Source organism: Prionailurus viverrinus, chromosome A2, assembly GCF_022837055.1.
Source record: "Prionailurus viverrinus isolate Anna chromosome A2, UM_Priviv_1.0, whole genome shotgun sequence".
NCBI lineage: Eukaryota > Metazoa > Chordata > Mammalia > Carnivora > Felidae > Prionailurus > Prionailurus viverrinus.
The window spans coordinates 76,932,817-76,946,896 of record NC_062562.1 but is presented as its reverse complement, the minus strand read 5'-3'; the positions used below and the strand labels follow the sequence as shown (position 1 = coordinate 76,946,896).

General features: G+C 40.0%; 1 protein-coding gene across 8 annotated transcripts in view; it reads right to left on the bottom strand.

Annotated features, from left to right (window-relative positions):
• Positions 1-1,692: 1,692 nt before the first annotated feature.
• NRCAM (neuronal cell adhesion molecule) overlaps positions 1,693-14,080 on the bottom strand; it is a 286,665-nt gene continuing 274,277 nt past the window's right edge. For all 8 annotated transcript variants that reach the window (XM_047849512.1, XM_047849514.1, XM_047849517.1 and 5 more), the window contains 3 exons: positions 13,069-13,200; positions 12,171-12,249; positions 1,693-2,223 (listed from right to left, as the gene is read on the bottom strand). In XM_047849512.1, coding sequence (XP_047705468.1) covers positions 1,986-2,223; positions 12,171-12,249; positions 13,069-13,200 — 449 coding nt within the window. In that variant the 3' untranslated portion in view covers positions 1,693-1,985. The remainder of the gene's footprint in view (positions 2,224-12,170; positions 12,250-13,068; positions 13,201-14,080) is intronic.

The following is a 14,080-nucleotide window of genomic DNA, read 5'->3' as shown; positions in this document are numbered from 1 at the left end:
TTTTATCTTTGTGCTCTCTGATGCCAAGGCAAGCCTGGTTCGTCTTTCTGTATTTCCATTAGAACGGCTGGTCTGTGAGAAGCGAACATGGAGGCGTGGGATTATGTAGGACCATCTTTACCTGGGATTACTTCAAATTGTGCTTTACCTATAAACAGCAAACGTGCCGGAAATAGGCCTACTGAGCCCCACAGGCAAAGCCCTGAAGATTTCTAGAAACTTGCTGTCAATATGTAGCATAGATCACTATTTCAGTTTCACAGCAAAAAGGGAAAATAAAAACCCACAAGGTATTTAAGTAAATGCTTTCCAATCCCATGCACTGTATTAATTAGCTAACTTCTTATACAGTACAACATCAACATGGGCTGCAGGTTTATTTGTCTGTAACACCTCTATGCATATAGCATCTACACTTTAGGTATATTTACAAATTCAACAAAATATCTACATATAAAAAGCTTCACTTAAAATTAAACTTGATGCAAGTTATGAGAAACCAATTTATTGGCAAATGAAACGGAGCATTCCTTCAACCATAGGTTGTTAGAGGACTTCATATTTGGAGGTAAACCATTTGAGAGATCTCGTTTATGGATACGGTACAATGGGTATGTTGATGTCTGAAACTGCGGGTGGAATCCCTTTGACTGTTGGCCTCGTTAGCACGTGTCAGATTTCTGAGATTCGGAAATGTGTCCTAGCAATTTGCACACACGTTGTTTAATGCTGCAGAGAGTTTCAAAAGTTGCCCCCTACGTAAAGGCCCGGAGAATAACATTCCTGTTGGCATACTGTCCTATGCTTCTGGTGTGGGGATAGCTTATGTTTTACAAAAATTCTCTACCCAACTGACAGCCTTCTGACCGAACTGACTTTAACAGAAACCATAAAAGACCGCCGAATCGTCATGTGCTCCAGGTGGTGCTAAAGCTTTTTCTGTCTATACAGACGGGGAAATGCTCCTTAAAATAAACTGTCTTATTCATCTCATTTTCACCTCTCCTTTCTTTCGGCATTGTGGTTTTCATGGTCTCTGCTTTGGAAAAGTTACTTTTGGACACTGACAGTAAAGCTGGGACTCCGAGGCGACTGTCCCGGCGGAGAAAGAAGGCAGCATGTTATGGAATGCTTGTTGTCTGAAGGCACTGTACGTGTCTCTTGCCCTGTGCTTTCTGGAGTCATTTTTGAAACTTAAGTGGAGTGATTCGTTTTTGATTCTTTCAGCCTGGCCTAAGTGCCAAAATGCATTGCAATACACATTGCTTATGCCTAAAAACAACTGAACGCGGAGATGAATGTAAAAAGTAGAACACTGTACTGCTGTAACACCCGGAGGGTTAAGAAGGCTAGGAAGTAACAGGAGCGAAGGCCGGTAACAGAGTCTCAGTAAAGCATCAGCAAATGCGACTGTCACAATTAACTCATTTAGCAAGTATATACTGTACATCCTGTTGCTAACAGTCTCCCAAAAAGACTAGACAGCTAGACACAGAGTCACCAATTTCACAACAATGTCCACAAAGACATTGAAGTTCTAGAGAATACTACAGTTACACTCTTGACAATGAAAACGGAATTCATATTTCTGGGTTCGGCCGACGATAGTATAGACCGAGTCTCCAACTATGTTTTAATAACATACACAGGTGTTCCTTTAAGTGTGTAGCATTATTTCATGCATCATATTGAACTGTGTCCTGAAGAGGAAGTAACACGATCCGTTGACGAGGCTGTGTTATTTTGATCAGTTCTGCGGAAACCAAGGATGCCTATTTTGAGTGACAAAGGATGCACTTTGCACTGCAGTTCACATTAACAAATCATCTGACGGAGTTGCGTTCTTGTTTTAGCTGTTCTCATAATATTAACACACGGCAGAACACGCACTGTCTGCCCCTGAGTTCATAGTATGAGAAGGCAGACAAACAAGTGCTTAGGATGAACATTCTAGAGAAATGGGATATTGGCAAAGGGCTTGCGGGTTAAACAAAGGAATTCATGGCATTGACAGGAGAAGGTGCCTCTGAGCTTTCGTTTCCTTCGGCGGGTTCTTTCTCCTTCTTACCACTGTATTGTCCAATAAAGGAGCCGTCCTCATTGAACTGGCCGTTCACCCCCTCTCCGTAGTCAACTAGGCTATCGTCGCTATCTTCTTTCTTCACCGTCCTGTCTGAAGGTGTTCGACTGCCCTTTTTCAAAGGCTTGTGGTCTTCTGCGTCACTGGAAGACAGAGAAAACATCTTCATCAGGATTGGCATTGAGGCGAAGTGCTTTGTTCTTACGGGTCATGCATGCAGGTTATGACAAAGCGCGCGGAGTCCTGAGCTTCTCAAGTCAAGTCTAATCGTCAGCTTGACTCCAATGACTGGGATGTGGTTGGGATGAAAATCAGGTGCAGCAATGGTTTAATCACGAAGCCTTCAGGAGGCGGATGGCTTCTCGCTGCGCATGTCAATGTCAATGATACATTCTCGCTCCTGATTTGGAAGCAGTTCAGAAACAGTCACAAGCATTAACAAAGGGAGAATGGAGAAAAGTTGAAAATCATCCCTATTTTGAATTCAAAGAAGGCGAAAGCTTATGGCAAGTAGAGTAGTTAGTAGGTTAAACTGTGTGAGATCTCTGAATTCCTTGGAGATGAATGGAGCATGATTTTGGTTAAGTGTGAAATATGAGGGTTTTTTCATTTTTTTTTTTTTCTGAGCACGAGGAAGCAAAATCCTGCTTTTTGAATCATTTTGTTATCGAGTGCAGGCCAGACTTGTAAACTTTAACCTTACCTTTCAAGAGACCTATACATTCCATTAAAAGGATGCAGAAGAAACAAGTGAAAATAGCCTAAGAAGAAAAGCAAAATCCTTATACTGATAGTAAACAGTATTTTTTTTTTCTGTAAGAATTTTAGTTAATAGGTAAAGGTTGATTAATTTGGAGACTGACACAATTTCACTTCAAAGCATTACATTTGTACTATTACTGGCAGGTCAATATATTCCTAAGGAGTATGAGTGATTCAAAAAATGTCAAAGCAAACATTTGCTGTGCTCATTTTATCTCAGTCTACTCTTCTCCCGGTGTGTTATTTAGCCTATCTGTGTTGGATGGGGATCTAAGGCTCATAATTTAAAACACATTATAGAACCCGATTTTTTTTTTCTTACGTCTCTGTTAAATCCCTAAGCACAACATCTGGAAGTTGGAGAATAGGTTTTCGAACACCTGCCCATCCGGTCGTGTAATTAGGTACACACCGTGACTTACTCTTTAATAGGGAACACTGGGTTTGAAAAAAAAAAAAAAAGAAAGAAAAAGAAAGAAGGCAATGAGAGCATTTTGTTTCCTTTCCAGGAGCAAAAATGCAAGGCCAAAGAGGAGACATAAGCAATATTAGTAAAAATGAAGAGGCTTCAGGTCAAAAAGAGGCTGCCTCAGCTGTAGCATTTCACCCAGCAATTTTTGTGCCATCCAAAAATCTGTGCCACGGCTTTACCGCCCACTCCGTCTCTGACAGTGACTTTTTTCTAGGCAAGATACAAACATCTCAAGAGGCACAAATATTCTGGCGGTTTGGCCAATAATGCCTACCGGGGTTTTCAGTCTCTCTCCAAGAAGCAGATCTCAAGACTGGAAACTTATACTTGCTTAACAGGGCACTGGTGTATGCTATTGAAAATTAGCAGTTGCAACAAGACACAAGTTCTTGTCACACACTGAACCAACAGTATTATCCGCACTGCTAATCAACAACCGGGGAGGTATCACAGGACCTCGGGGTGGCCCGTGTTTGGGGCACTTCAGGGGAGAGAGCAGCTCGTCTCCGATCTGCGAGTAATAATGTGCACATCTGTAGTCATTAACCTCTAGGCTTTGTCTGAAGACTTCCTGTGAAACATTGCTCATGACTTGGTGAGGCACTTAAGTCCATCGGAGTGTTCAATAATAAGCAGGTCTTTGTCACCTGGATTCCAAGCTCTACTTCAGAGAGCTAGTGTTCCAAGGATCACACTATGGTATTTCTTTGATCCAGCCACCTCTCCACCCATTCAACCACTCATATATCTAATAAATATTTATTGAGTGCCTACACTGGTAATGTTCTAGTCCTTGGGGATATAGCAGCAAACAAAACAGACTAAAGCCCTGAATTCATTAAGCTTACTACTACTAGGGGAAAACATGGAAAATAACGTATTGAAATATTGGTTACATAGTGTGTCAGAAGGTGATTAGTGCTATGGAAAACACGGAACTGAGGAAAGAGGATGAAAGGTGTCAGGGGAGGGTGTAGAGGTTGATGCTAAATAGGGTATCCAGGGAAGGCCTCATTAGAAGTGACAGCCGACCAAAGGCTTAAAAGAGTTGAGGTAGGCAGGTGGATAGGTGGAGGGAGAGCCATTCTGGCAGGAGTAGCAAGCAGTGCAAATGCCCTGAGGCGTCAGCAAGCCTGGTGCACTCTGGGAACCAGGAGGAGCTTGTGTGGCTGGTACCGAAGGAGAGAGAGAGAGAGAGAGAGAGAGAGAGAGAGAGAGAGAGAGAGAAGAGCTAAAGTAGAAGGTGGCAGGGCTAGATCTGGGCCCTCCAGGGGACACTGGAAGGCTTCTGTCTTTAGCTCTGAGTGAGATGGAAAGCGATTGGGAGGTTTTCAACACATGAGTGACAAGAGCTTACTTAGGGTTTGAAAGGATTACAGTCATCAGTGTTGGGAACAGCCTAGCCTGGAGGGCAGGCCTTGGTAACCTACAGCAAAATTGGGTCACGCCATTTCCTCTGTATTGTGTGTGGCTGCTTCTGCACTCCCCACAGCAGACATGTAGAGTTGCAGCTTCGACCCTGTGGCCTGTAAGGTCTGAAATATTTATGAGTGGGGTCTTTACAGAAAACGTTTGCCGACCCCTGCTCAAGGGGGCCGAGGCAACTAGGGCAAAAACACAGGAGCCTGGACTGTGAGCCTGGACAAGAGCGGAACACCGAGGCGGCAGAAAGTGGCTAGATAATGGACATATTTTGCAAGTAGCACCAAAAGGATTTCTGATGGATTGGATATGGAATAAGAGAGAAAAAGAGGACACCAGGATTTTCAGTTTGAGTAACAGAAAGGATCGAATTACCCTTACCGGGGAGTACGGCGTGTTTGGGACGGAAGATCAGTGGTTCAGTTTTGGACATGTTAAGTTTGCTAGATCAGAGGAACCACTCCTTTAATGATTTTACGAATCTGGTATAACCTGATACCTAAAACCTACAAGAACACTTGGGGAAAGTGAAATTACAGGCTAATCTCATTCAGGAACAGAGATGTGAAAATCCCAAAGACATCAAGAGCAAATGGAATTCGGGAATCTACCGGAAGGATACCATATCATGACCAAGTTGGGTTTATTCCAGGGAATGGAAGTTTGTTTCAGCATTAAAACTTCAATTCATATAGTTTTCCATTTTCTCAGAAGGACAATATATTATGATCATTTCAGTAGATTCAGGAAGAGGTGTTTGGTAAAATTCAACACCCATTCACAATAAAAATGTTGATACTCTAGGAAGAGCAAGTATCTTGAATGTCCTGGGTATTTGCAAGACACTTAGTTTCACCATCTTTGATGGTGAGTGTTGACAATTTCTGTTTGGTATCAGAAATAGTAGAGATGCGTACTATTGTCACTTTTAACCAAAACTGCATTGAAAGTACTAAGCGATGTGCGGAGAAAAAGAAATGGAAGGTATACTATTACGAAGAAAGAAAAGTGTCATTACTCACAACTGGTATGGTTACATGTATGTAAAACATCCAAAAGAATATGCAGGCGGCCATTAGAATAAAAAGAGAGTTTGATAATGTTGCTTAATACAATACCATCATAAAAGTCCGTTTTATTCCCATGCTTGCAAATAATTGGAAAATGAAATTTAAAAGAACGATTCCAGTTATATCACACAAATATGAAGTATATAAGAACAAATCCAACAAAAATGTTTTAAGTTCCCTATGAAGAAAATGAAAGTTTTATTGTTATTAAAGAAGAGCTAAATAAATGGAGGGATTTACCATAATGGTGGACAAGAAGACTCAAAGTATCGTTACATACGTTAACCCTCTTTATATTGGTCTTTAGATTCAATTTACTGCCAATAAAAACCCAGCAGGTTTCTCTGTGGATCTTGCTTGGCAAGCTGACTCTCAGCTGCATGTGTATAAATGAAAAGGCCAGGAATACCTAAAAAATTCTTGAAGAAGAATAACAAAGTTGGGAGACTTGACTTATCAGATATCAAGGCTTATTAAAAGTTATAGTACTAAGATAGTGTAGTTTTGGTGCAGGGACAGACAAATCAGTCAGTGGACTGTAACACAGGGCCCTGAAATAGTTGGGAGATCTTTTTGCTGGCTTTATTCCTACCTACATCATATTTTTATGCTATCAAAGCTGAGATCATTTTTCAGATCCTATTTTCCACCTGTTCGCTGGTATACAGAAATACAATCGACTTCACCCTAATTTTGTGTCAGGCAACATCACTAAACTCTTTTTATTAATTGTAATATCTTTCTGCTGATTCATTTGGATTGTTACACAAACAGTCCCTATCAGTTATGAATAATGGCGAGCCAAGAAGGAGCTCCCTAGAAGCATCCATTGCAACTTAATGATCATAGTGGATGAGAGAAAATCTATAGCAACATGGGCTGTGCTTGAAAGAAGAGAAGGAAAGGAGAGGAGTGCTCTATCCACAGAGTCTTTCTAGGAAAAGTGGTTCAAAGGCAGCTCAACATCTTCCTAAGACTGGTTTTTAAAAAGTGGTGTGATGGGGGCACGTGGACGGCTCAGTCGGTTGAGGGTCCAACTCTTGGTTTTGGCTCAGGTCATGATCTCACAGTTCATGAGTTCAAGCCCCACACAGGGCTCTGTGTTGACAGAGTGGAACCTGCTTGGGATTCTCTCTCCCTCTCTCTCCCTCTGCCTCTCACCTGCTCAAGTGCTCTCTTTCGCAAATAAACTGGAAAAAAAAAAGTGGTGGGATGTAATGTCATACTTCAATTAGAATATGGCTAAATGGGGGAAAAATTGTACGAGGCACCAGAACAGTACTGGCACGTGATTTATGCCCCCAAAATATGAGTACTCATCTATCTGCCATCACATCTCCTCTCTCCATTCCAGGCCCCCACCTCAGAGAGATTTTTTTTTTCTTTCTAAGAAACACCTTGTGTAACACACACAACTCAGAAGTTTCCAGATGTGATGACTGTGAAAAGTTCTATGAAAGGGATACAACTCAGGTATAAGTCCGTGTTGAAGCACTGTATTAGTACTTGCTGCTTTTCAACTCAAAGATGAATTTTAAAAAAGTTTTTAAATTTTAAGTAGCCTCCACACCCAACATGGGGCTTGAACTCACAACCCTGAGATCTAGAGTCGCATGCTCTCCTGACTGAGCCAGCCAGGTGCCCCTCAAAGATGAATTTTATAATGAAATAGTAAACAAACTGTTTTTGACATGATGTCAAGGGAATTGTCCCAAATGAGAGGAATTAGAGGTTACAGGGGATGATTTAAAAGCCATATACTTATTTAGCTACACAGCAGTCAGAGCTTAAAAATATTCAACCACATTTTATGAGAGATGTTAAGGACAGGAGGCATCAGATGTTAGTGAACTCTTAGCCTAGGACATCAAAGATTAAACAAATTTCAAAATATGTCATAAAATAGCCATAAGACAGCACATGTAGCTACAGAATATATTTTTGATGCTCATGGCCAAGAATGAAGATGGTTGAGCAGTGGAAAGAAAGGGTCACATCACAGCATCAAAACTCATCTCCGGGGGCGCCTGGGTGGCACAGTCGGTTAAGCCTCCGACTTCAGCCAGGTCACGATCTCGAGGTCCGTGAGTTCGAGCCCGCGTCAGGCTCTGGGCTGATGGCTCAGAGCCTGGAGCCTGTTTCCGATTCTGTGTCTCCCTCTCTCTCTGCCCCTCCCCCGTTCATGCTCTGTCTCTCTCTGTCCCAAAAATAAATAAAAAACGTTGAAAAAAAAATTAAAAAAAAATAAATAAAAGAAAACTCATCTCTGACACCGCTTCCTCTGGGAAGGCTTCTCACATTACCCTCCTTCCGTGCCACCCAGTTGGCCTTGGCTTCCCGCCCCTGCTCCCCGGTACCTGAGTTATATCCCTTTCATAGAACTTTTCCCACAGTGCTCAGACTGGTCTTTTACTTTCCCGTGTCCCTTGCTAGACTATAAGCTAGGGAGGTTAACATTCTATTGTTTTTACTATCCCTACAGCCCGGCATACAGTAGGCACTCAATAAATACTGGTTGAATGAATGAATTCATTGTAAAATAACAATAAAAGACAGGTGGGCATTTTAGAAAATTTCCCAGAATTCTAACATTGGGAAATTTTCATTCCTTCTTAATGAATTTCATGATGTCAGACAAAGCACTAGATTATATATTTTCTTCCTCTCTCTTTCCCTAGGAATGAATTTGAAGGAGTTGACCTTTGTTTCAGTAATAATTCAGGGTTATGCACACAGGAGGGACCCAAGGAATGTCTATTGAGTTAAAATTCAGCAACAACAGGTACATTTGTGATCATTCGGTTTCTCTTGTGGTCACAATCCTCCTACCGCCAAATCACACTGCTGTTAGATTGACCTTCGTGACCCAAACACTCCCTCTAAAAGTCCATCACGATTTATACTGTTCACATACCAGTTTACATTTGTGAGCAGAATACATTGGAAGCAGATAGCAAATCAAACATGACACACCTTCGTATCATTCAAGTCTTAGGAGCACGGGTTAGCATGCCTGCAACAGGATCATGTTTACTCGAATGGCAAGATCCCTGTGCAGACAGCCTCCATTTATGCTATGAGTTCAAGCACCATGGCCATATGGTTTATGACCTAGGGTCATTCTGGTTTTTAAAGGAATGCATCTAGACAATTAAAAAAAAAATACTTACACGGTTGGTTGCATTGTTTCTCTGATTTTTCTATATGCTAGTAAGGATGCAGATCCTACTGTCTGTATAATTAAAGAAACAAACAAAGCAAGCTGCAGGCTTCCACCAGAGGGTAACTGCTTGGGGTTGGGAGTTGGAGTTAGGGCACAAGGTTACAGCTTATGGAAAAAAAAAATCAAATTTGGCCATTGAAGTTCCATCCCTGTTTGCACTATGAAAAACCCTCTGGCTGAGAGCCCACCATATCGAAACTGTTTCAGCCTCACGCTGGAGAATGAGCAAATCATAAATGGAATTCATTTACATTGGGTAATAGCCCTAATTTTGTCTGCATCGGTGTGTGATCAGCGTATTAATTTGTTTTCAGAACGAAAAAGAATAAGAATCAATAAATAATACAAAGCTCAAAACTTCCAGAAGGTGCAAAACAGAGAAGGGACCCTGGTGATTTAGGAAGGAGAATGACACTTAAATGTATTATTTAAAAAAAAAAAAGGCATCTGTTGGAATAAATAGTTGGAACTATTTTCATTAATTGTAACATCCAAAAAACTAAACGACTTTTTTTTTTTTTTTAAGTAGAAAAGAATCCAAAGGGAAAAAATTCTGAGGTAGTGTCAGGAAGTCACAGGATAAAGCCGTATCTGTAGCAAAGGGCAGTTGGGTATTTGGGAAAGTGATTTCACTTGTGGGCTTGTCCTTAAGGACTTTCAGTCTTGGTAAAAAAGAAAATGACTAAATTGTGTTTTCAGTTGAGACACCCGTCAGAACCTTCCTTTGGCATCTCCCACATCAGCGTAATTATATGTGTGACAAATGTTTTTGTCTTCACACACGAACCAACAGATTTGTGCTCAACAGGCCCAAAGAAAAGTCTTTCTCTTCTGAGAAACTCAAGGCATAAGCTAAAGACAGTCATGTGAAAACGCTTCACAAACATATCACATGTGCATCACCACCATGACAAAGAAATATGATAAATGTAAATGTAAAATAAAATGAATGTAAACACAGTGATAATGAGGCCAGTCACCAAATACTTGCCATGTACCGCTCTGGAACCCCAAATCATATTAAAAGTTGTGAGCAGACATCTCGTGGAGGAGGTTAGAAATCATAGAACTAGAAGCCTTCGGTGATCATCTAATATTTGAACAACTGTATCATTTTACAGATGAAAGACATTGAGACCCAGACAAGTTAAGTGCCATACCTAAAGGAATCAAAGGTAATGGCTGAGTGGACAGTGAAACTAACAATTTCTTGATTCCAAGCTGGTTCTCATTCAACCTCGATTTCAATCACGTCTTGTTGGAGTAAGCAGCATGGTTGCCCTGAGAAAGTCACATGACATCAGACCGTGTAACCACGAGCTGACATTTGAGACCCACGAGGTGAGCAGTACATCGCCGGATTCACTTAAGCGTGATAATGTATGACAGGAATCCATCACCACGTGACGAATGTATGAGGGGCAAGGGTTTATTTCCAATTCATGCAAATGCGGAGTTGTTTCAGGCTACCATAAAGCTTTCACTTCATCACAATAAATAAGGGAGTGGTGTGCATAACTTGTGTAGAAATCTAGCCACAACAACTTTATCTAAAAAGAAGTTCCCTAGTAATCATCACCTCACCTGCGGTACAGGAAAAACATGTAGTAGAGTGAATGAAATCAGCCGGGATTGCAACTCATCCAGGATCAGACGTGGCTTTCCTAGGTTATGGCCATCTGCTGGCTGCCCTACCGTGTAATCTGGAGTGGGCAGAGGTGGCCCGTGAGGTTTCCACAGACCGAGTCCCAGGGTCAACTGGTGACACCAAGACAACCCTCATTAGACATCTTTCTGTATCGTGAGATACAGACATTCTGAGAAGCTTTACGAATCATAATCATTTCTGTTGAAGAGAAGATCAGAGTGTATGAAGGCTTAGATGCCGAGACACAAAGGCTAAACTTGTGTCTGCATGGAAACTGGTACGAAACCAAATTTGTCCAAAAGACATGGTTTTTCTCAATCAGTTATCCTATTTTTGTATGCATGGCATTATTCAGCCCCTCGGGATATTGACATGGAAATGCCAAAAATGAGCTCTAGAGATGGGTGGAAATTAGCACAATTTTCTATAAATGTCACCTGGCAATCATAATAGTGAAATATTTTGTTACCTAAAAGCCTTTTCTTCTGCCAAAAAAGGCTCAGTTTGGACTCAGTGCATATTTTAAAAAATATGTAATTTATATATTTTTCTATTTATTATTTTATATTTATATTAATTTATTATATTTTATATGATATATAAATATGTTTATATAATATATATATTTTATAATCAAGAGCATCATAGAAGGAAAAAGCAAGGTGTAAAAAAGCATTTTATAAATAGAAGTGTTCTTTTGGGCCACCCAAATCCCAATTTTTTAAATGAATAAATACATAGTTTCTGTTTTTAAACATTATTTTAAACTTAAAAAAAATCAATTAGCTCTTTTATCTCTTTTTTAAAAAGACAAGTAACTCTTAGGCAAGAATATCTTTAAAGAGTTTCTCTTCCTGTCTCTCTTTTTTCATTACTCAGCACATAGGCTATGTTAAAAATGAAGCCAAGCCAACAATGTATTATCAGAGTTGTGTGAGTTAACACACAGGCTAGAGGGCTATGATATTCTTAATAATTTACAGCTTCTAAAACAACCTTATCATCCTTTTATAATTAGTGGCCAGGGTATGTAGACATTTATTTTGGAAAACAAGCATCAAATCCAGGAGTAGAAAGAGTGACACCAATTTTATAAATGCACTACTTAGAAAATGACAGGTGTCGTATCCTGTGGAATGCAGGTCTTGTAGGGTCTTTATTGTTGTTTTAACTCTTATCCTAACACACCAGCTTTTCCTGGTTTGAGCAGTACAGCAGCAATGCCTCTGGGAAAATATGGCAGAGTGGAAGACACTTCATTGCCAAACCTATGACCGAAATGGAAATTTATCTCTTGATGCAAAGTGGGAATATTTTCATCGTGAGGGATGCGTAAACATTTAGACATGGAAGTGTTTCTAAACTAATATTTGAGGAAAATATGAAAGGCCACAGAACCTGTTCCTGGCCGAATCCCGTCGGATGAGGTCTGTATGAGCAGACAGTCTGTGCAGGGAAGGGAAGGTGAAGGGAGTCTGCGAAGCAGTGCTCACCTGTATTCTCCAAAAGTGCCATCGTCTTCCTTCATAGGCTGGATTTCAGGATCAGCGTGAGCATCTTCCTTTTCCTTAACTAAAACATTTCAAAGCGACAATATTATCTATTGATTCTGCGTTTCCCTATTGAAAATTTTAAAGAGTGCACTCTGAGATGTGTGGCGGTGGAAAATGATTCTACACACAGCGGGATGTTATACAGCCAGATGTGTTATGTGGCCACGCATATACTTTGCTGTTTTCATCGCTCTGAGACAACCTAATAGAATGAACATTTGTTAACCTATAAAGTTGACTTCCTGTATGCATCTTACTGATGAAGGAATAAGTTTTAAGTTTCTGTGATTTCTCCCCTATTGGACTAATCTATTTATTTACAATAGTCAAGGTTACAAGTCATTTTAGCAAATCTTATTCTTTTGCAGGTGTTTTGTTTTCTTGTCACTGACGGGGAAATGGCCAGGTAAGTAGAAATTCATCAGAACCACTAAATTGAACAAAACATTAACGGGAAAGGAAAAGTAATGTTACGTGTCATGATATCAAGACTCAGTTCATGCATTCCTTCCTCCAGAAGACTTCCATGAACCTTCCCCTTCAGCCTGTTGGTTGTAGGTGCGACTTTAGCACCTATGACTTTTGTGTAGCCTACGGAAGCAGAATCACTAATATCTTCAGAGAACAGCTTAATTTATTCCACCAAGCACCTTCTGATCCTTGACCATGTTTAGGCTCCCATTAAAAAAAAAAAAGGATCAAAAATTGGACAGAACATCCAAATTTATGGCTCTGGGAAAATATACTTATTACTATCTACATATTTACTCTCATCATTTCATTTTAGTTTAGGATAATGATGCAGCACTACAAGGCAATTTTACTCTTTCTCTCTTACCTGGATATTTACCACCCTTGTTTCTTCTGATGAAGCAAACGATCAGCAAAATTAAGATGAGAAGAGCGACGGCACACATCAGACCAATGAACCAGCCCTGAGTCGCAATATCCACCTGTCGGCTTGCCATTGCTGGAAAACAAATCAGTGGTGTCGGGGGGAATGGGTTAAGGGGGAGATGAGAACGGGTGTAGTCTCTTGAAGCAAAAAACTACCATAGTATACGAGCTTTTATACATTTCACCATGGCCCCACATTGCAATCTGTCAGTTATGATAAAGCAGGAGTTATATAAAAACTTTGAAAAATCTTCATGAATTAAAAAAATTCAAATAGCGAAATCTGAATGCTAATCCCATCAAATGCTAACGAATCCTGCTAAACATTGTGTTCACAGTTATTTTAACTATATATTCTCAATAGAAACATAGTCCCAAGCCAGTTTTTAATAGTACCGTCTATAGATAAATTGTACATTAAGTACAACGATAAGAATGGAAGACCGAGTTTTAAACAGAACAGAATGTATACATCTAATGGAGTATTTTTTCTTCAAAGGAACCACTTTTGGAGGCTAAAATATCATTGCAGTGATATTGCCATTTTCCAAAATGTTTTATAAATCTTCTTTTAAAACAGAAAGCTTTAACACACAAGAAACCTGTCTACATAAGATAACCAGCCTTATTATTTTATAGAACATCTCAATTTGCACCTAAAACATTCCTTAGATTTGTTACTTGTCTCATTTACAAGAGGTGGTTCTAAAAGATTTTTGGAAATGTCTGAAAAACTCTGATTTACCCTCAAGGGATCAATATTCAATATTCATTATTGTTTAGAATCCGTTTAAAAGCCTTTGAGAGGCATCTTGATCAGGGAAATCATTACTGGAATAAATGACCAGCTTAAAGAGAAAATACTCATTCACATGTATACATACTCTTTGTCTTCATCTATTCTGTTTGAGTCAATAAATGTGAAGCCCCTTATTCAACTAGTCACAGTATGC